The sequence below is a fragment of the Hydra viridissima genome, unplaced genomic scaffold, assembly GCF_058129835.1.
Source record: "Hydra viridissima isolate aposymbiotic clone 2 unplaced genomic scaffold, HvirCarnegie_v1 scaffold_1, whole genome shotgun sequence".
Lineage (NCBI taxonomy): Eukaryota > Metazoa > Cnidaria > Hydrozoa > Anthoathecata > Hydridae > Hydra > Hydra viridissima.
The window spans coordinates 25734719-25758064 of NW_028324300.1; the positions used below are offsets into that span (position 1 = coordinate 25734719).

General features: G+C 29.0%; 2 protein-coding genes across 11 annotated transcripts; both read right to left on the bottom strand.

The window, feature by feature from the left end:
* Positions 1-2400: 2400 nt before the first annotated feature.
* On the bottom strand, positions 2401-16129 carry LOC149894106 (E3 ubiquitin-protein ligase ZNRF3-like). Of its 9 annotated transcripts, none has more exons than XM_090097005.1 (8): positions 12912-13219; positions 12674-12771; positions 9982-10164; positions 8272-8360; positions 4051-4201; positions 3708-3872; positions 3052-3154; positions 2401-2891 (listed from the first exon to the last, which is right to left on the bottom strand). In XM_090097005.1, the coding sequence occupies exons 4-8, from the start codon at positions 8343-8345 to the stop codon at positions 2734-2736; spliced, it is 651 nt and encodes a 216-aa protein (XP_089953131.1). In that variant the 5' UTR covers positions 8346-8360; positions 9982-10164; positions 12674-12771; positions 12912-13219; the 3' UTR covers positions 2401-2733. The 9 variants fall into 9 exon arrangements, 6 of the variants coding, with proteins under 6 accessions (XP_089953131.1, XP_089953125.1, XP_089953103.1 ...); XM_090096999.1 differs by having other exon boundaries at positions 12865-13219; XR_016455350.1 differs by lacking the exons at positions 12674-12771; positions 12912-13219 and adding an exon at positions 15377-16129 and having other exon boundaries at positions 3052-3173.
* A 1977-nt stretch (positions 16130-18106) lies between these two features.
* Positions 18107-22450, bottom strand: LOC145192067 (peroxisomal multifunctional enzyme type 2-like). Of its 2 annotated transcripts, XR_016451813.1 has the most exons (10): positions 21739-21996; positions 21437-21600; positions 20593-21336; positions 20399-20464; positions 20075-20302; positions 19413-19551; positions 19064-19329; positions 18780-18951; positions 18325-18681; positions 18107-18273 (listed from the first exon to the last, which is right to left on the bottom strand). XR_016451813.1 is itself a non-coding variant. In XM_080069226.2 (9 exons), the coding sequence occupies exons 1-9, from the start codon at positions 21938-21940 to the stop codon at positions 18452-18454; spliced, it is 2211 nt and encodes a 736-aa protein (XP_079925352.2). In that variant the 5' UTR covers positions 21941-22450; the 3' UTR covers positions 18107-18451. The 2 variants fall into 2 exon arrangements, 1 of the variants encoding a protein (XP_079925352.2); XM_080069226.2 differs by having other exon boundaries at positions 18107-18681; positions 21739-22450.
* Between the last annotated feature and the right edge of the window lie 896 nt (positions 22451-23346).

Consider the following 23346-nt stretch of genomic DNA (forward strand, 5'->3'; position numbering starts at 1 on the left):
GCAGTTAAAACAATGCTTAATATCTAAGCCTATAAGGTGAACTCCAATAAGAATTGTTTCATTTCGTTGTCTACACGCGCCCATTTCAATAACACTTAAATCAGCATTTTTGGTGGCAATTCTAAGGTTAATTAGAACGAGAAGCGACGCAACCCCCTTGCGTTGTTCCTTGGACTCTTGTGGCCGACTTCGTTAATATTGTATGCTTTCAGAAAGAAATCTTTACTGCTCCATACTCCAGGCGTTAAAAAATATTTGATGCTGTTTTTATTTACAGCCTGGGTATTACCATTTTTTTAGGGTTCTAAAAAAATCTCTATATCCATTAAGTGTATACTTATTTCTCTTATGCATTACTAAGTGTTTGTCGATGACCTCCTGAACTTGAATACAAAAATAAACTTTTATCTACGCATGTAAGTCTATTCACTTGCACGCCTAAATAGGTAAATATTATATTTTATATAGGTAAATATATAGGTAATTTAATGGCCTATTAAGGTAAGTAGGAAAATATTACGTCATCATGGGCATCTACTTATTTAAAACTCACCCTTTCTTTTTACTAACATTATTTCGCACAAAAAGGTGTTACGAACTTCGATAGTTGCAACAGAGGTAAGTTTGCAACAAAACGGTTTTAGAACAGAAATATAATTTTAAAAAAATAAAGCAGAGCTGAGATAAAAAACAAAACCAAATCCCAGGGGGTTGAGCTCACTGATTAAGAGGCTCTAAGATATTTAATCGTATAAATTTTTAAAGTGATTATACTGCCGTCTTTACTAAAAGAGAATAGTGATCTAGAACTTCTGTTATTCTAAATTCTAGATAGAATTTCAATAAGTTAATTGATTTACGACAGTTATAACGGATTCTTTAGAGCAAATTAATTGAAGGCATGAATTAATTGAATAAGTTACTAGGCGGAATTTTAATTTTCAATTTAATTGATAATGTTAATTGTTGCGTTCGTTTAATTTTACGAAAACACGTAATTTTTATCTTTAACTATTACGTTCAAAAGAAAAGGGGGTGGGATGGAGAAGGAAGAGGAGTGGGCGAGGGGTCATATAAGTACTATTAAATTTTACTCAGTGGACACAGATATTTCTAGAAAATCTTCTAAATGTCTGCTTGCAAAGTTATTTAGACATCTTGTTTAGGCTTGGGTATAAATTATTGAATTGAAACACTTATGATCGTGCGATAAAATGCAGAATGAAAAGACATGATCGGGCGATTAGCTACTAAAGGAAAAGACTAAAGTAGGAGAGATTTGTGTACATAGAGCCACCCATTTAAATTGCTGAATGTTAATTTCTACGTCAATTTACTTTTTCAAGGCAAGTTATGATAAGAAAATATTTTTTTATAGTCAAAAGTACAAATTTGATGTTCCATTCTTTTATTATTTTATAACCCTAAAAAAAATAATTTTCTTGAGTTCAAGTACATAGCTTTGTTAAGGACAGTTCTAAATTTGGTATAAAGTATGTTTAGAAAACATCATTTTGTGTGAGGTCATCTAATCTTGTACCTAGGACCATATAGTTGTTTTGAATCCAGGACCATAGGTTAGGGTTAGGGCGAACACTTTTTCCCGTGGTTGTTTTTAGGAGAAAATTTTACGGGTGGAAATTTTACGGTAGCTTTGTTATTAATCTAAGTCTCGTAATCAAGTTATTTTTCTTAAATGTTCAGGTGTTGTGTAATTTATCTAAGGAGGATTTTTGTGCAATTTATCTTGATTTATTATGAGATATATATATATTATCTTGGTTTATTATGAGATATACATGAGAATCTTAATTTACTATGAGATGTTTATTTTTTTGCAAAAACTAAACAAAGTAGATTTAGTCACTTGAATACTAATTTACAAGTACTCTTCAGTGATTTTGGAAATGTATATAGACTCTTGCTGCAGAAGCAAACTAATAAAAGATGGATTTCCAGGTCGGACTGAAACACGACAGTTTGGTAAAAGTAGAACAACTTAGCTAGGACATTTATTTGAAAGAGTAATTATGAAAAAAATGAATTCGAATGTGGATATTTAAACCGATGCGCTGTTTGTACAGTATTTCCTAAAAACGAAGAAGAGGCTAAGTAAAACGAAGAAGAGGTTCAATTCTTTATCAATCTTTATATATCCATCATGGTTTGTCAAAACCACACCTTAGAAAGCTTGCATTTAAGTATGGAAAAGCAATTTTAAAAAATTATTCTGGGTTGAAAATTGTAAAGCCAGTGGTATTCTGGTTTTATGAAAAGAATTAACAAGTTTTTTTCACTAAGGAACACTAAAGCTAAAGTTTTGCAAAAAAAACCAGTTTTTTGCAAAATATGAATATGTTCACGGTGGCTAAAGTTATAGCGCTTTGAGGACAACAGAAGTTAACAAAAGTATTCTTCACTTTAAAAGTATTTTCTAGTGATTTGCATCGAAGTAAATAGTTTTGATAAAATATTTAACAAACAAACTGTTTTTTAAAAAGTGTACCCTCGTCAATTGCCGAGCTGCGGAGTGACCCTGTTAATCTCCTTTGAACTTACTTGAGTCCGTTCGCTTCACCACTAAGTGTGCACTTCACGTTGTTTTACCGGTTGTAAACATATGCATCGGTGATCCGTTTTCTTTAAACAATTAGGATAACACGAGAGAAATCTCAGTTGATTTAAAGGTTTATAACATCTTTCTCTGCAATTGCTCATTATACATAAATCGCGCTATACGTCCGGATTGATATGTTGTAGCGATTGAAAAGGCGATGAGTGGAGATCTGGAGAACTTGAGACAACACTGCTTTCAACAATGCTTTGGTTTCTATTGTATTGAGACCAGTTCGAGAATAAATTTCGAACAAATTTTCTGCAGCTATTCGAATCTGTATATTTGAAATAAGCGCATTAAAAAATTTGTAAAAAAGAAGATTTATAATTTATATTACAGCAATAAAAATAAAAATAATATACTAAATTATTTTTTCCAAAAAGCTTTGTTGGCATAACTTAAAAAAGCGAAATTTAAAGAATTGTAAGCCATACCAATTATTTTAAACATGCACAAAGGACAAGTGTAGTTGCTAATTAACCAGGGATCAACACATGATCGATGAAACTCATGTTGACAAGGTAGAATGCGAATATCCTGACGTAAATAAAATGTCCTGATATAAATAAAATGACAAATAGAAAAAGCAGAACAACAAGAAAAGGAACTTCAAACAAATTTAACAAAATATTAACAAAAAATACACTTAAGTATTAACTCAACACACCAACAAATGTGTGATAATATAATAATTATAAACAAAAAATATTTTAAAAAGCCGTTTTTTTTAAGCTTTTCAAACTTAAACTTTCATAATTTTAGGAACCCTAACATATTTTTTAATGTAATAAAAATTTTTTTGAAACTACTTTAAACTGTATAACTATTTGGCTTTTGAATGAAGCAACGGTGACTTTATTTAGTAAAGTTTTGATATGTACTTAAACATGTGCACATAAGACTTATTCAAATAATAAAATCCTTCCCTGGTGGAGGTAAAATTTTACTGAACTAAATCTGGGGACTATGACAATAGTTATGGCAAAAGAGTGTCATCTGTTAGGTGCAACATCCGGAAGAGGCTAGCAACATCATATAAATAAATAAAAAAATTCAGTTACTTAGTAAACCAAAAGTGAATAAAATGAACCTGTCCATCTTCTATTTCATCTTCCAGTTCTTCTAAACAAATTGAACAGTTTTTGTTGCAACAAAAACTCTTTTCAGCTGCATTAAATTTTCGCAACTGCATTTCTTGCAATTTTTTTGCGACAGTTTTTTTTAAAAATAAACTTCTTTTTTGATGCCATTTTACCTGCGAAAAGAAAAAAAAAATTATTATGCAAAGTTATGATAACTATTACTACTAAACTAATCTCAATCAGCCAAGATTTGTAAATATAAATATTTGCAAATTTATACAGCAGTTTACAAAACTGAAATGCACTAACACACACACACACACATGTAATAAATGCAATTCATAATCTTACATTTATTAGGATTATTATGCAGATAACAGAGATAATGATAAAGAAGGCCATGAAACTTCCCAAATCAAAATATTTAGGAGATAACTCAAAACCATATTTCTCCAAAAAATTGTTTGGTTTCATATTAAATCTCACGAAGAAATTTTCACCACTGAAATTTGGAAAAGTTTAGGTTTTCAACAAATATTTTAAACTCTGAATATTATGTTACTATTAATTTAAGATATTTATCCATAAAATAAATTTATTACAAATACACTATATAAAATATAATAGCTATACTTATCAAAATTTTAAACATTAAAATTAATTTGCCAATAAAATCAACATTTACATTTTTTTTTCTAAAGATTTTAAAATCTGAATTTTTTATTAATCATTTTCAATTTTGTTATACAATTGTATAACAAAATTGAGAATTATTCATAAACACAGCAAATTAACTATTTACAATCATTCCTTAATGTTTTTGCTAATTTTAGTTAGGAGATGAAGAAACAGGAATAAGGAGACACTGCCCTAGCATCTCCTTGTTCCAGTTAACAAAATTACATTTCAATAGTATGTATTACTTATAACAAATTAAATTTACTAAATAATTTAGCTTTAATTATGCATAACATGCATTATAATCTAAGTATAATTTATACATAACATACTCTTAGGGTGGAATGCAAGAACCGAACTTGAGTCAAGTTCGACTTGAAATCTCAAGTTCAACTTTGTCAAGTCAGACTTGAAAAATTGACTTGAGCGAATGCGTAAACGAGACTTGAAAATTTCAAGTTCGTGCTTGAGAAAGTCGAACTTGAAAAATAGTTGAGGCGTTGAATTTAGGGCGTTTATCGGAAAATGCACTTCGCAACCAATAGCGGTAATGGATTTTTTTTACGGGAAAAACCTTTTACTGAAACAAATTCCGTGTAATGATATTTGTATAGTATACGATTAAATAAAAAGTTAATAACAGTAAAAAAAAAAAAAGTTCTTGCTATGTATTTTTCATCAGAAAAACAAATTCATCTTGGCACTTTCAGTTCCAAATCCTAAGTTGTTGGTAAACAACGGTTGGTCATATGTACCACTTAAGTGATCAAGACAATTTCTCTTGATTTCTCCATTTTAACAGATTCCATTTGAATTAAAATACATGGAAATGTTCTAGAAAATGCAGAATCTTATTTTGACGCTTTTTGGGGATGATACTATACTACAATGTATTTTTATTTATCTTTTTACTAATACTTTAATGAAAATAATGGGTTTTTTTTTAAAATACTGAGAAAATTACTTTAAACAAAATTAGTTTTCTCAATACTAATACTACATAATACTATGTGTACATATATATATATATATATATATATATATATATATATATATATATATATATATATATATATATATATATATATATATATATATATACCATTTACATATGTAAGTATACCATTTACATATGTAAGTCAATAGAGATCACATATGGAGACAGGTCTTCTGAAATTATTGGGCCACTTATAGAAACAGAAAAGAAAACTTTTAAAAACCATTGATAGCATCTTGCTCATTAACACATGAAAAAGAACAAAGTTTAACGTTAAACAAAAATCTCTTAATAAAAAAAAAATACAAAAAAGCAATATAATGAAATTCATGATCTTGATAAAGAACTAATGCAAAAACAAATAGAAATAGATCATATAAAAAAAAAACTCTCTCCAGAAAAAGCAACAATACAAACAAAACTTTGTGAAAATTTTCACAGTTAAAATTTTCACAAAGTTTTAAAAAAGCAACACAACAGAATTATTCTATGTGAGGATTATTATTTTCAAACAATATCAGATCCAAATTGTTTTTGGAATGTTTTAATTTATCACTTTATTTTTTAGTGAAATTGTTTTTTTCATATATAATACTATTTTGAAATATAAAATGTAATTCTTTTGAAATAATATGTATTATAAATATTTGAAAATAATGTTTTTGTTATTAGACCCTTTATCCATTATCAGACACAAATTTTTTTTTAAAAAAATAAGTCTGAAATTTGACTTTTGCTTTGTTTCTGCAAAAATATCTTTAGTGAATGCTTTAGCACCACATTCTTCATTGCTATTTTGTATTTCTTTGCCTCCACAATAATCATTTTGTAGAAGGGCAATGTTGTGAAGCGCAAAACAGGATATTATTATAGCTATGGAATTTTGCAGTTTTGTTCCTAAGGGAATGTTAAGACAAGGGATTGTTTTTTTTTGATATACCAAAACAATATTCAACAACAACATTCAACATGGGTGTACTTCTCAAGTTGTAATTGTATCTGATTTCATTTTCATTTTTGGGTTAGAAAAAGGTGTCATTAAATATTGTTTATAAGGATAGCCAGAATCACCTGAAACATGAACATGTTGGCGAGCTTCTAAAACTTGTTTAATAGCTGAGTTAGCAAAAACAAATGAATCCTGAACAATTCCAGGCCATTGAACACAAGCAGATAAAATTTCATATGAAGCACCTGCAATGACCTGGCAATTCAAAAAAAAAATCCCTTTTTGTTTCGATAAATTTCTGCGCTTTCTCCACAAGGAATTATTATAGGAATATGTGTTCATTAATTGCTTCTATACATCCTGGGAATCCTTGAATTTGGTAAAATCTAAATAATGGTTGATAAATATAAATATTTTCTTTATCTAAGAAAAGTTTGAAGTTTGTATGAAATAGCAAAATCAGATATCCATGAAAACTTATAATCACTTTTGCTGAATTATCAAAGAATCAGCTTCTGTTGGAAACTTTATGTACTGATATCTTTTGTTAGCCATTTGAATTGAAATGTTCTAAACCACTGGACAAACAGTTGAGTTTTAGCTCTTCCAAATCTCCTATTATTCTCTAAAAGAGTTTATTTATTGTTATAATCATTTGTTGGTATAAAATGTTGTTATTTAAAAACGTAATGTAAAATCTACAATAAGAAGGTGCCATTTTCTGATACCGTTTTTTGAATATCTACTCACTTGGAATGAACCAGTAGCATAAAACCGAAATGCAATAGCCAGTTGTTGTACAGTTGAAAGAGGGCACCCTCGATTGTTAACATTGTTGTTAATAATGTCATTAGCTAATATTAAAAAGGTTTTTATTGGAAAATCTGTAGCACCTTTTAAATTCTATACCGTGGTAAACTTCTAAAGGATTAGCTCTGTCAATAATAAACCTTGGTATGTGACTTGGCATATTTTTCTTCTTCTTCTTCTAAAATTCAGCTCATACCGATTCATTTTTGAACATTTAAAAAAAAGTTTTTTTTAATACTTCATGTAATTGTAACTACTTCTCATGAACTCTCTTTTACTCCTTTTACACGTATCACCTCTTTGTATAACTGCAACTATTTATTACTAAATGGAATTTACTTTTATACTGTATCACAAAAATGTGCCTTAATCAACAGCCTTTTATAATGCTAGGATGTTCGACATTTCAAAAAGCTAATAAACATTTCTAATGGCATCAAAATATGACATGTTGAATTATTACATACGAGTTACAGGATGTTTTAAAAGACACACGTTTTCGCAATGTTAATATTCAGTTTTCTGTAATGAATTCATTTAAAAATATACTTTCACAATGTAACCTTCTAGATTAATTAGGTCAATATGCCCAAGTAACTACTTTTGCTTGTTAAAAACTCATTTTCATACTTGCAAAGGTTGTAATAAGTTATAAAGTAATAGTAAAGTTTTGTTACGCATCAGCAAAATGATAATGACGGTCTGTTTTTTTTTTCAAGTTTGGTTTCAAGATTGGTCTGGAGCAGACTTGAAAAAATGACTTGAAAATTCAAAAATTCTCGTTTTTCAAGTCTGACTTCAGTTCAAGTTCGCTTCTTGCATTTCGTTCAAGTCAGACTTGAGATTTGAAGTCTGACTTGAAATTTCAAGTCGGGTTCTTGCATTTGGAAGGAATTTTTGCTCTCTCAAGTCTGGTTTGAAGTCAGACTTGAAAAAGGTCTATTTTTAGCGGTTTTCAAGTCTGACTTGAGTTGAAGTTCGTTTTGTGCATTCGCTCAAGTCGCACTTAAGGTTTGAAGTTCGACTTCAAATTTGAAGTTCGGTTCTTGCATTCCACCCTTAATGCTTTAACATGATAAATTAGTAATAGAAATAGAAGTTGACAGCTTACAAATTTTAATCCTTTTAAATTTTTTACCTTTTAAAAAAGTTATCCATATCATTTGAAGATTTGTGTGCAATTACAACAGGTTTATCTATTCTATTTGCCATGGCTCGTATCCCTTCCTGATTTAAAAAACTAAGATAGTTAAAATAGCAAAAAATTATTGATTATTTGTTATACTAAAATAAAATAATAACTTTAACAATTACAATAATAGTTATATCAATACCAATAGCAACAATAATTTTTTAGACCTTCAATTGATTGAAAGAGACTGTTAACTATGTGCCTAGATAATTGAAGACTAGGGAAAAATAGAGCCCCAACTTCACAAATTTTTGTATTTACATTCTTCTTATCATGTACTGGTGCTTACTTATTTCTTTGAAAGTGAAAAACCATTGTTATTAAGTATTATCAAGGTGTTTAAAAATGTTTCACATTAAAGAGTACTGAAGTCTTCAAACACAAACTTCCATTTTTCTTAAAAGTAGAAAAAATGGACAATATTGGGTCTTCCTCTGTAGTCTTCAATTGTTGTATATGCTTTTTTTTATTTTTGAATTCTTTAAATCTATTTTTATATTTATTTAAACAGAAATTTAAATTCTGGTCAAGTCCTCCTTAAAAAAAAAATAAATAATTGAATTTTAAATAAATATTCTCTGTCTTAAACAGATGCATATAACATTTTGTCCTTTTACATGGAGTTCTGAACAGTGAAGAAAAATGACAGAGTGAAAATATTTTTCATTTAGAAAATTGAATATCAATACTAAATTGAAATTGAAATTTAAGTTTCAAAAATGAAAGTTTTTATGGCCTTGGAGAATAAATTATCTGTTTGAATTAAACCTAAAATGGATTCTTTGATTTAATATCTTCTCATATAAATAACCTTAAATCTCTAAGGTTATTTAAGGTGTAACCTTAAACTGTCCTCTCTCTTTTTGCGCTGCTTTTTGTAAAGTTTTTCTAAATTAATTTACTGTACAGAAGCTTAGTATACTAAACTTTATCTTTTTCAAAGCAATGCAGTTTTTGAAAAAGATTTCGCTTAAACTAAAGAACACTTTACTATGTTTCTTCAAAAACAAAATTAATATCTTTCTATATTCTCTTTAAAAACATAACAATCCTTGATTTTTTGGTCAAATGTTAAGGTCATGTCTTTAGACCATTTAGAAAATTAAAATTATCTTATGTTGAAAGAAAAACTAAAACGAAGATGAGTTGCAAAAGTTAAAAATACTATACACACATTTTATGGCATTTTGTGATTTAATGTTTAAACATTAAGTCACGATGTATTTATATTGTATTTTGAATATTTTGGCACTGCAACTTGTCAAGCACTAAAAACCGGAATCTTATTATTTTGGCACTGTAACTTGTCAAGCACTTAAAACTGGAACCTTTAATTAAATTAACCTAAAAAATTAAATGAAAAAAAATCTTATCAATTTTAATTATATAAAAAAAAAGTATAAAACAGTTTTAATCATAAAAATTGAAAAAGAAAAAAAGAAATCAAACAACAAAGTTTAAGTATGGAAAAAAAAGCAACAGTGTAACTTAATCACTTTGCTAAAATGGTTTTGCAATACAAATAGCATTGCAATATATTCTAGTGTTTTTATTAAAAAAAAAATCACATAATTATAAGATAGAGTAATACTATAATGCTAACAATAGTAAGTAATTAGGAATCAGTTATTTAGTTTTCAAAGTTGGTAAAATTACCTTATTCAATAATTCATCTGAAACAATGAGCAAAACACCCAGGGCCCCTTTAGCAAATGCTTTCTTGATATTTTTGTAGAGCGCTGTGCAAATGGCATGATCATAAAGAATTATTATTCCAAACCATCCACCAACATTAGGGATTGAAAATTCTTGATTTGAGCAGTTTTTCTCAATGTAAATCTGAAATTCAAACAAAAGTCGATAAAATTGATTGGATTATTTTACATTAATACTTTTTTTCTTTAAGTACTTAAGTATTTTTTATTGATAACAAAAATCAAAAAAGAAATAATTGATATAGGTACACAGCTACTATGTGTTAAAAATGTGAATATGAGTAACCACATGCAAATTGGAATAACTATGTTGTGGAAACGGATTATATATTGAGTAGGTAAAATCTTACAAATTTAGTAAAATATAAGGAGCAAAATCAATTCACAATTTTCCAGCATTCTGTAAATTACCTGATTGTTTAAAATTTGTCCTTAAGACATTTTTTTTTTTTCAGGTTTAATTACACATTTTTGCCTATAATACAAAGCTTAGGTATAAGATATAGACAATATGAAAATTATGGTAGGAGAAAAATTATTTAAAAATGATATACTTTACTATCACTTTTATTGATTGAGTAAAGTGCTTTAGCAGAATTATTAAAGAAAATTTAACAAATAACTGATATACATTAGGTTGTTGCTATCATTATGTTTTATTCTTGGTGAATTAAGACTAACATTTTAGATGTTAGTTATCATGTAGCAGTAAGTGCTTTATATACATATGTATAAGAGTTTTATATATAAAGAGAAAGAGATGTGTGATTTGATATATAGATAGCGCAACACATTTTGATACCAATAACCTAATACTTCTTCAATTAAATATTGCAGTTTCAATTTCTTTGTAAAAACCTGTTCAAAATCTGACATCATTCAGTTTTATTTCACTGAATAGAATAACTGGAATATTACAAATTGAAAAACCTAATTTCAATTAAAGAAATAACTTGAATATTAATCAATAAAATTGTTATAGAAAATTTATTATTTACATCTCATGTCAAAAAAAAAAACACACTCACAAAAAAAAAAAAAAAAAAAATCTGCACCGTACTTTAACAAAATTGCTGAATATAGGTACAAATAGTTTAGAGAAGAATATAATTTTTTTTTGTAAAATTCTTTTTGTAAAATTCTTTTTGTAAAATTCTATTTGTTTAGAGTTTACAGCTATTTGAAGTTTGTTTGATTTTGACTGAAAAATGGGGGTGGAAAAGAGCCAAAAGTGTTTCCCTTTACTATTACCCTTATATGCTGATTTTATTAATGCTGCAATCCTGAAACTTGGAGAGCATCAGTTTTAAACCTGCTGAATTTGAAAATTATAGTTTTGTGTCTCTTATTAGAAGGCAACATAATTTATTTTAGGACCCATACAATGCACTTAATTATGACATTAAAAAAGGGTGTTAACAACTACAGTTCTAGAAAAAATTTGATTAAAAGAAAAAACTTACAATTCTCTAAAAGATTAGATGTTACTATTTTACAGAGTATTTTTTTTATGGCCTTACATTTAGTTAAGGAATTATTGATGCTTTAGTTTCCAATATCTCTACAGAAAGTTTGAAGAAATTCAGTATCTCTACAGAAAGTTTGAAGAATTTTCTTAAGTTAGGAAAAACTCTTCATGATGCAACAATTAAGCTAGTCAAGTCTTTTCACAAAGATGATAAACACAGCTATATAATTCCTGGTAAAAGGACTATGTGAGCATAAGAAAAAATGTTAGCATGCAGAAACATCAGCATTAAATAACTTAAAGGAACTATTTTTTACCTTCAAAACCAAGAACCCAGAAATAAAAATAAAGTTTTCAAGATTTTGCACATTGGGACCAAAGTGGTGTATAACTGTTAGTGCTTTAGGAATATACTATGCATGTGTTCCATTCATCAGAACTTCAAACTGCTTATATCATCTTGGTGTGACATAGAAAGAACTGTTTCCTTACATTGTTTGTGACTTATATAATAAAAAGTGTTTGATGTGGAAATGCGCAAGATGTCTAGCAACTATGAATGAATTGGTTGAAAAACTTCATGATTTACATGGAGAATTAGAAAATGATAATGAATTTAATCAGCAGACAATAACAGATAGTTCAAACTTAATACACAAAAAAGAACTAATGTTTGACTACAAAGAACTAGCGCTTAGGTAATGATAGAGATATGGGTAATCATACTTTTTCTCCAAAAAAAAAGTGTAAATATTGCAATAAAAATACTGAAGGTATCAGAAGATTTGACTTTGGTGAGAAACAATCTTAAGGAACAATTGGATACCAAAACTACCACACCTGGAATATGTAGTTACCATCAGTTTGAACGACTTGACTATGAAAAGGTAAAATATTTATATTACCATTAATTATCTTTAAAAAAATTGTTAGAAATACTTTTTTATTTCAGGTTTACTATTTTCTTATAATATCTTAAATGAAACATGAATTTGAAAAAAAAAGTAAAACTGAATAAATGCAAGTGTTGCTATTTTGTTTTGATTGGAACAAAGCAATGCAGTGTCAAATAATTTGCTTTAATTCACAACTTTGGAAACATCCAGGCAACAAAATTGGTGGATAGGAGTAATTAAAAACAATAGTTTAGAGGAAAAAGACTTGCTCGTCAAATTTGGGTGTCCTAATGGTTTTGCGCCGTCGTTTAAAAGGTCACCAGTTGACAGCCGATGTTGGGTTCCAGATGCCCTTATTACATGCAATCTATAAAAAAAGGCTAAATAATAATTTAGCCAAAGACAATTTTGAAAAAAAAAAAAATCAATTGTCTAAGGAAAGAGACATTTTTATACTTACACTAGTTTCAAATTTGGTGAGACTGAAATGTGAATGTAAAATCTTACTCGTTTTTTTTTTTTCTGGACTACTTAAGTACCACATATCTTTACATTTTAAGAGACGTCCAAATGTATTAGTACTTTTCTTAAGTATCCGTCTTGGCGCTGATCCTACAAACCTTATCTCCAACCTGTAAGGATTTCCAAATTCCTTAAATTGTGGACCAGCCACATGGATCCCTGAATTTAAACCCATTAAGTAGTTATGGAATTACGAAGATCGAAAAATCCAAGGATTTACAATCAGAATGTCATATTTAAGCAGTTTCGCGCCATATTTATGAAATGAAATCGAAACTGATAGACCATTATGAAATTGATAAAAGAAATTTCATGTAGAGAACAAATTTAAGGTGGAAGGAGATTATTTAAAAAAGAGTTTTTTAAATTTTTCAAAATAATTTTGAATTGTATTCCCCGAAATAACTTAAACGATGAGTGCTCTAAGAATTTAGTAAATGTCATTATTAAATTTTTATCTGTGAAAATTGAGTTTTGGTTTTGATCATTTTGAGCTGTAAGTGTTATCGGCCTTGCTGAAGCCTCCCCATGCCGTCAAATTTCTTATTTAAAAAAACTGACTTTTTATGCTAATTGTAAATTTATGAAAACTTTATAATAAAATCTGTAATGAACTTCAAAATACAACCAGAAATAAAAATGTTAGAAAAAGATAAGATTCTGTGCATTGTTTGTGTAAAATATCCTTTATGGACACATGTATTTATTGGATTATTTTAAATACTTTGAGTTTACTTTTTTGGAACTACTTTTTGGAACAATTATTTGGTAAATATCAAAACAAACTCTAGCACTTAAAGGTAAGTACCTCAATACCAGGCCTAACGATCAGTGGCGTAGCTAACATGGGTGACACCCGGGGCGGACATTGATGGTGTCACCCCTTGAAAACGGTTAAAATTAACATTATGTAAAAGAAAAAAAACCAGATGAGCTTGAAGTATGATTTTAATTCAACAATTTAATTAAACATTACAAGAAGTATTCCTGTACCATTTATAACCGCATATAGTAATGCTTGTAATTATTAACAACGTGTAACCACGTGTATTATTTAAATTAATTAATATTTAAATTAATTTAAAATAAATGTTTATTTCGTTGGATTTTTAGAATTCGATTATAGAATTTGTTATTTTTAGAATTCGATTATAGAATTTGTTATTTTTAGAATTTGATTTTAGAATTAGTTATTTTTAGAATTTGATTTTAGAATTCGTTAGATTTTTGGTGTATTTCAGTAGGTTTTGGTAAAATAAATCAAATTTTTTATTATTTTTTGGTACCACCCCTTGATGGTGTCACCCGGTGCAGGCCGCACCCCCTAACGACGTTACAGCTAACGATAACTTTATTGAACTTTGAACTAATGTTTATTCTTACCTTGAGTTTAGACTTATAATGAAAATTCATCTAACATTAAAAATGTTTTGAGGATATTTTGAATTCATGCAATATAGGGCTTTGATTTGATTGTTTGTCGCATTGAAACAGGTTTTAAAATATTGATCTAAGGTCGACAACAAGAATGAGAAAACTTCACGCCGACCGCAATAAAGCTTTAGTTAAACAGTGCTGAACTTATATTTATCAGTTCGCACTTTCTTATTTTAATGCGCATATTTCAAGTTCACACTTTCTTATTTCAATGCGCATTCAAACCAGTCTTATGTCATTGTTTGTGAGCTACCCATACAGAATCCACCAATAGAAGAATAATGTTCACTCTTGAGTACTTTGTTTAGTGTAACCTAATTAAGTTAAATTCAGAAATCCTCTTTCGAAGACAAGTGTTGAGTCTTTGCACTGCTTCTGTCTCTCGCTCTTTTTTTAGCGAATCAAGTGAGCCCACGGTTTAGCAAACATTTTGAGGAATAACTTTAGTATTACAAGCTAAACAGAGAAATTATTCCAAATTCATTAAATGTTCACGTGACTCGAGCTTGTTACTTAAAATTTCAAGGATTCTCAGTTTGGATTTACATTTTAAATTTGAACGGTTAAAATAATCTTGTCAGTTTAAGTTATTAATTATTTTGACTTATTTTTCTTTATATTCATATGAAAAAAATTTTTCATGACATATCTTAACTGAGTTTCCCAATACTTCTTATGTCTGCAAGCAGGGCCTTTGAGAGCGTCAATGGTGCCCCTTTTCAAGCCAAGAAGTTTCAAAATTTAAAGTTTTGATGTTTACGATGTGTCATCCGGCGCCCCTTCAAGTTTGGCGCCCAGGTCAACTTGCCTCCTGTTCCCACCTCCCCCTTCTCGAAGGCCCTTTCTGCAAGCATTGTTTTTTAAACTCACTGATTCAATTATCAGTGTTATGAACAATGATAATTGAATCAGTGAGTTCAAAAAACAATATAAGTTTGAACTCACTGATTTAATTATGAGTTTTGTGTCCATTTTCATCAAATCCTCCGTGCATGCAAATCATTAAAAGTTACCTGTAATAAAAAACCTTCTGCATTTAACATCGCTCCAAAATCAAAATACTCTCCTTTCAAATGGTAAGAAACTGAATTGTTGTTGTCTTTTTGGTAAGAAATAAATTCAATATCAACTTTTACGCCGGAACGGCCTATGATAAGCCCTGTACTAACACCAAACATTCCCATTTTAAAAAAAAATAAAACCATTGCCATTTCACATGCTTTTTGCCACAGTAAAAAGTTTAAGCTGATAATTCTAAGGTAGAAGATTCATCTTTTGTTTTGAAGAAGCGATGAATCCAAATCACTAAAAACTTATCTACAAAACTCTTTTACAACAAGTAGATGGTTTCTTTGGAGTTAGTAAAAAGTTTCACACTGTTTGTCAATATTTTCTTTGGATGTCGAACAAAAAAAGAAATTTTACCCCAGCAAAAGGGTCAGCAAAAAGTACTTATTTACGCTATAAAGACCCAAAACCATTCGATGAAGTGTTGATGGTTGAAATACTTTTTGAAACCTTAATTTCTTTGTAAAATAGCTGCAATTAACCAACTAATGAAGAATAAGAATTGCCGCCATTGAAAAAAAGAGTAAAAGTAATTGGATATGATCAAAAGTTTGCTCCAATCCAATTTATCTTAAACAGAAACGTAAGTTTCAAACGAACAACGATAAAACCGCAAGCGCTTCAAATTCATCCGCTTTTAAAACAAAGTAAGAATAATTAACATTTTATTTACAAAATAAAAAATAGTTCGTTTAGTTAGTAGTTGTATTATTTCTTGTAAACCATAAATAAACAATATAATTTAAAACTAAACACGTTTTGCTGGAAATATTTGTTCAATATTTAAAGGAGTCTTTTTTACATTAAACAAAGAGATTTTTCTTATTAGAGAATGACCGAATCATTTTCTTTCGTCGTATATCTGACTTTTAAAAGAACCGATGTAATTTCATTCTATACTTGCTGTAATAAATACTGTTGAAAGCCGACTTAATCTCAGTTTGGTGACACTTTTAGCAATGAGGTGCAACAAACATTAGAATGCTGAGAATTAATGCATCTTTATAAAATGGCGCCTGTCAGTGTTACTATGTTAAGACTTATTTAAATAGTTCTGACCGAGCAACTTTTCACAAAATAAGTTGACAAGAGTTTTGAAATTCACGCGCTCGAAGAGCACACGCGTAAAAAACACGATCGAAGAGAATACGCCAAAAAACACGATCGAAGAGAATTCTAACTTTTACTTGAGCTTTTGTAACTTTTTTTATTTTTAAGTCGTTAATTTGGCAAGGTGTTTACTTGTTTACTTTTGTATTACCGTTTTTAAAGTTCATATACATTGTAAATAATATCTTGTATTCTGCAATCTTTTTCAGTTGATATTGAAAGCATTACTTTCAATCATTATTTTTGCAAAAATTAGCAAATTTTTAAAGTTGCTTTCTTTTGCAATTAGTGCCGCGCCTCGAGTACCCAGATCCCCAGTCAAAGAAAGGAAAAGAAGAAGAGTAAAGGAGAACATTTTAAAAATAAGTTTTACGTTTTAGTAATTCAATAAAGTTAAGAACTTTACAAATTTATTACAGTTAAGTTCTATATGATAATCATATGAAAATCATATGAAAATTATATGAATAAAGCAGACAATTTTAGTCGAATTTATGGATCTCGCACTTTTATGCTTAAAAGTGAGAGAACAAATTAAACTAATTGGAAGGGTGACAAAGTCAAAAAATACCATTGAGGTAAGGGGAGGGAAGGGGGAAGGGGAAGAGAAAACTTGTAGACTGATATTAGCACTATTATTATTAACTTATATTTTATTTTTCTTAAACCAACTAAATTTAGCAATAACAATAATTTAACATCTAAGCCAGTGTTCCGCAAACTAAACAGCCAATGTTCTAAAAAACATGATTTTTTTTTTTTTTTTAAATTTGCTTTTAGAAATTGCTTGTTTAAAAATATCATCCCAATTTAGTGTAGATAAGTTAAAAAACAGTTAAAATAATCGGTTCCCGTTGTTTTGATGCTTTGAGAAATGTAATATTAAGACGATTTTTAAAAACGCTATTTATTAAGTCAAATCAATAGTACATTGATTTGATTTAATGTTCTTTGGAGTTTGAAATTGGCTCTAGATTCTAAAAGGTTTGTGAGCACTAACATAAGTTAGTCTGCTTTGCTTAGTACTTATAACAAGCTATTAAGTTGTCATTTTTCTTCTATTTATTTCCTTTTTTTATTGGCCTTTTTTGTTGTTAATTTTTTTTTTTTTTTTTTTTTTTTTTTTTAATTTTCAACTGAAGACAAAAAATGACATAACAAAAAAGACCAATAAGAAAATACAAAAAGTGATAACTTGACAGCCTGTTATAGGTATCCTTATGATGACTCTTGTAGTTATCCTTATTAGCTATATTTATTGTATTGCATCATTTTAAAAATTAGAAAAAACATTTTAAGATATCCCTAACTGTAAAAGATTTTACAGAAAATTTTCCCAGATTTTTCCAGGACTTTTGACAATTGCCTTAAACTTCCCAGGATTTTTGACAATTCCCTTAAACGTCACTATATGGATTAACTGAGAAATCAATATCAGTTTTGTTTTCGAAACTCAAATTTGCAAATATACATAAAAAAATTTGTATATTTTTAAGGAATAAATTTTTGATTTTATCATGTTATAAAGTGGATGAACTTCATTACTCGAAACAGAAAATCTCTGGTGAAAATGAAGTTTTAATTTCTGGAAAAAGACATTTGTATTACATTCATTTTGTAACAAAAAAAATTCAAAACAAAGAGTAAGCGAGACAAAAATTAAGCCAGACAAAAGCTTCAAAAGATCAAAGGCGAATAAACACTAATCTAAACCATAGCGAACTCGTGAAAGCTTTATAGAAATCGGACAAACCTTTTCACTATTCGTAATGATCGTTTTCACCTTTTAAACGTCTTCTTATCTTCTCTCGCTTTCACTCCAATCATTATTAACAAAATTAAAAGTTTTATATTCTTGCATTTCTATGACAGCTAAGAAAAATTCATCATTGAAGGAATGAATGATGCTATTAGAGCTTGGAAGCTAGTGATTTAAATATGTCACCTAGTTTTTGAGCTAACATTATTTTTCCAGTAGCCTTGAGTTTTCCTTGCATAAAAGCTTGCATAGGATTTAGTTTTCCAGAGGCTAAGAGTACAAAATCGTCATCGCTAATCGTTATGGTGACGTCAGTTTTTTTATTAGGCGCGCCATAAATAATCGTGATGGGGAATTCGTTAAAGTTCATCAACCACTCGCCTTTAAAAAAATGGCAAATAAATAAAGAAAAATCTGAAAAGAATTGTACGAAAAAAGATTTCAACCTTTAGCATAGTCGTATTTTAATAAATTGCTACCTGCCAATTTGTTATTTTTTGTAATTTGAAACAAAAACGATCCCTTGATTTTTTTCACAACCGCCTCAGGTGTAGCCTTTAAGCTTTCCTCGATTTTTTTCATCACAGCTGATGCATTCAGTGAATTATCTATCCCGTCATTCTTTGCGCTGGATGAAACATTTTTTTTGCTCTAGAAGAAAAAAGTATCATATAACTAAACTCAGCAAGATTTTCAAAATATCCATTAAAAAAGATCTTGTGTCAAAATGACGTTCTATAACTTCTGCAAAGAAATCACTTGCATCCACCGAAGATACATCTTTCGTGAAGTCAACATATCCTCCTTTGATGACAACATCCCCTGTTTCTTTTACTTTTACTTGGTAGTAAACACGACTGCCCTCATGCCACATTTCAGTCACAACACTTTGGCCAGGTATAACAGGCTTAGAGAACTGGGCTTTTATTGCCTTAAAAGAGGAAGGATTATTATTTGCATAAGTCTTTAAAACATGACGTAATCCATAGCCGTAGGTGCAAAGACCATGAAGGAGAGGTTTTTCAAAACCTTAAAAACAAAAAAAAAATAAAATAAAATAAAAAGTTTAAAAAAAAAATATTCATCATCACTACTGTTTAAAACTTGCTTACCTAACATAGCTGAGATCTGCGGATCTATGTGAAGAGGATTATAATCACCATTTAAACGATAGAGAGCAGCTTGGTTAATACTTGTCACCTCTTCAATGATGCTATCTGGGTTTCGTTTTGGAGGAAGCAATGTTGTTCTCTATTAAACATATCAAAATAGGAACACCAATAATTTAGCGTTTAGCAAGGTTTTTTTACAAAATACTTTTAGCAAACACACTTTCCAAATTGCAAAATGAAAATATGAATATTTTTTACTTAGAATATTTAGAAATAGGTTAAAATAATTAAAAAACAGCGAATTATAGAAAAAGTATTGAATATTGAGAGAAAAAAAAAGTCTTCTCATGCAATCAACATTAACTTTAGTACATAAGCAACATTTTTAGCCACATTGCTTTTTTAATATCTTTAAAATAAATAAATTTATAATGAAAGGAGTAAATTATAATGAAAAATCAGTCTTTAAAAAGTGTAAAAATATATATATATATGAAGAAAAAAAAAAAAAAAAAAAAAAAACTTTAAATAGAGAAAATTAAATAAACCAAAACATTTTTCATTTGAGACAACATTTTTCATTTGAGTCTTTTTTAACGTCATCAAAGTTTGAACATAAAATTACAATGCTACAACTTTTAAAAAAAAAAGGAAAGGTCTACCTGTCCTGCATATTTCCCTTTATGACCGATTCCTCCACTTCCAATAAAGAGCAATACAAATTGTGACAAACACACTAAATCTTTTTTCTCATCAAAAATTTCAACATCAATGATAACTTGACAGAATTTGCGTTTATCAAGAAGATCTCTTATATGGGCTTTAGCTGTAAACTGTCCAGACGTAGGTATCGGTTTAAAAAGCTCAATGTACTGTTCACCGTGTAAAACCTGCACAAAATAAAAAACATCTATTTTAGGATTTTGTTTTTAAATTTGTCTTAGAGAATTAAAAACAAGAAAGAAGAGTGTAAATAGAAAAAAAACCTTGGATAGATCTAGTGCTTCCATTCCTGGAATATTTCCTTCAGCCAATTTACCAAAAATGGCTTTCTATGAGAAATAAAAAGAGTGATGTCAAAGTAAGAAAATGATAAGATCTGAAACTTTCTAATCATGTTAAATATTTACAAAAACATTTAAAGAAAAAAAGAACATTTTTCAAAATTATCAACAAATACCTGAGAGAGGATTGCAGCAAATGTAGGAATAACACTGAAATCATTATGACCTTCATACAGAAAAAGACTATCCTCTGGTAAACTAGCTCCAATGCTTAAGGCATATTTAATAACATCATTTTGATCATAAATGACTGATACATTTGGGAACTTATAAGACTTGGCTTTTTCCAGTGAACTTGCTGAAGCTGGTAAAGGCTCAGCAGACAGCTCTCCAATTGATGCCATTATTTTGTCTGAAGCTTCTTGCACAGATTTTGGATTATAAGAAAAAGTAAAATCGCTAAGAGTTGCCCAATTTTCTTGAACGCATTCAACAGTAGGTTTGTCAGCAATATATTTTCGCAGCTGTAAGCCTTGAGAGCGCTGAAGCCGGGTTTTACAAGCAAAACCTCCAGCAGTTTCTAGGATAATCCCAGAATCAACACAGGATTCATGGCACATGTATACAACAAAAGGAGCTACATGCTCTGGGAGGAGCCCAACACCAGGGATAATATCAGCAGTCATTCGTGTTTCAGCAAGTGGTGCAATAGCATTAACATGAATATTGAACTTTTTACCCTCAATACTCAGTGTGTTCATAAGCCCAATTAATGCAGCTTTTGCAGCAGAGTAATTTGCCTGACCAAAGTTGCCATACAAACCTGCTGGAGAACTAGTCATAATAATACGTCCAAACTTTTGCTTTTGCATGTGAGGCCAAGCAGCCTGTGTACACTTAAATGCACCATCAACATGTACCTAATAGGAAGAATTTTAACTATAAGAGAAAATCTCAAGAAACCTTCAAAACTTTTACATATTAGAAACGAGCTTATTTAAAATGCACACTTTCAGTTACCTTAAAAACTTGTTCCCATTCTTTATCTGATATTTTTGAAAATGATCGATCTTTCAAAATCCCAGCATTATTAATGAGAATATCTATTTTCCCAAATCTTTGAATTGCAGTGTTAATTATTTTTTCACCATTTTCAACTGAATCATAATTTGCCACAGCTTCTCCTGGAAACCAAAAAAAAAGTAATAAAAAAAAAAAAAAAGCAACTTAAGTATTGTTACATACCACTAAAAATATTTTTTAAAAAAATATTTAAAACAATAAATACAAGAAAAAATCAAGTTAATATACATTGCTAATACCTCCAGCATTGACTATTTCTTTAACCACTTTATCTGCTAGTAATGTGCTGCTACCTTCCCCTTTAAAGCTGCCGCCTAGATCATTAACAACAACTTGTGCACCACGCTTGGCAAACTCCAGTGCATATTCTCTTCCAAGACCACCTCCAGCACCAGTTACCACAGCAACACGTCCAGCAAAGGTAAGAGAAGGAGCAGACATATTTTATGTAAATTGACCTGATATTAGTTTAAAATAGTAAAAATTCCTCAAACTTTTAAACATACAGATGTATGAAATGTATTTACTAAATTTAAATTTACACAGAAAAATTTTAAATACAAGTCTATGAAAAAAACTCTTTGCACATAAAACAGGGTTAGCAACTTTGAGCTGCTCCCACCCGACCCTATCATGGTGATAAATGCAGTAGCAAACAACTCAAATCAGACCTATTACCAATGTTAAGTACCCTTATTTGGTTTTAAAACAGACCTATTACCAATGTTAAGTACCCTTATTTGGTTTTAATATTTTTTGACAAGATTGAGCAGATAACCAAATAAAATATTTGTAAATATGAAAAATAAAATATATGTAAATATGTAAATAGATTTCATATGGTCAAAAAACTTTCTTGAAACAATGGAATTGAATTTTCAATTATGTTTTATGATGCTGTTAATAATACTGAATCCACATTTAAAAAAACTCTTAGCCATGTTTTCATACAAGAACAAGCTTATTGAGATAAGAGACTTTTTGTAAGGTTCTTTATTAGTATTATTAAAATAAATATGTATTTAAAATTAAGGAATTACTGTAACACAGTATTTATTAGGTTAAAAATGATATTTACTTCTAAAACAATTTAAAACTTTCATAAAATATTTACTTTAATAGAAAGAATCAGTCGGATACCTAACAAATAGCTTCAATTTTCTTCATAAAAACGTAAGAGTTGTTAAAAATTTGTTAAACCCCAATCAAATCAAAGATAAAAAACTTAACTAAAAAAAAATTTTTTTTTTTTTGTTACAGGCCAGAAATGCAAGAGGAAGTTTTTTTGATCTAGTTATGCAATAGTTTTGTCATGAGTGTAAACTACAATTTATTTGTCAGTAAATAGTTGATGAGAATCTTTAACCGGTTCTTATCAACTACTTAATATTATGCAACTATGTAACCTTTCTTAAAATGCATTATAACTGCATGCAACTTAAATGTGGCACTATGAACCACTTCAGTAAGATTGGTGTCCTTTTGGTCCTCAACATCTTTAAAAAATAATGCCTAAGTTTAGGTCTATCCATTGACACCTATATAACTCTTTGCAAATCATCACCAGAACTTTTTTTAAATCAAACTTTACTGTTATATTAACAGTTGTCAATGTATTCACATTGAATGTTTTAACACCCTTAAATGATGCATCATATATAAGATATACATGATATATGATACTTATTATGATATTTAAAGTTTGTTGCTATACTTAGACCATTTAATCAACCAGTTGATAAAGTATTTTTTAAATTAGTTTTTAATTCATAACATTAAAACAAACTCATACAACTCTATTGAAACTGAAATCAGAATAAATCTAACAGATCTTAGTTCACCAGAAG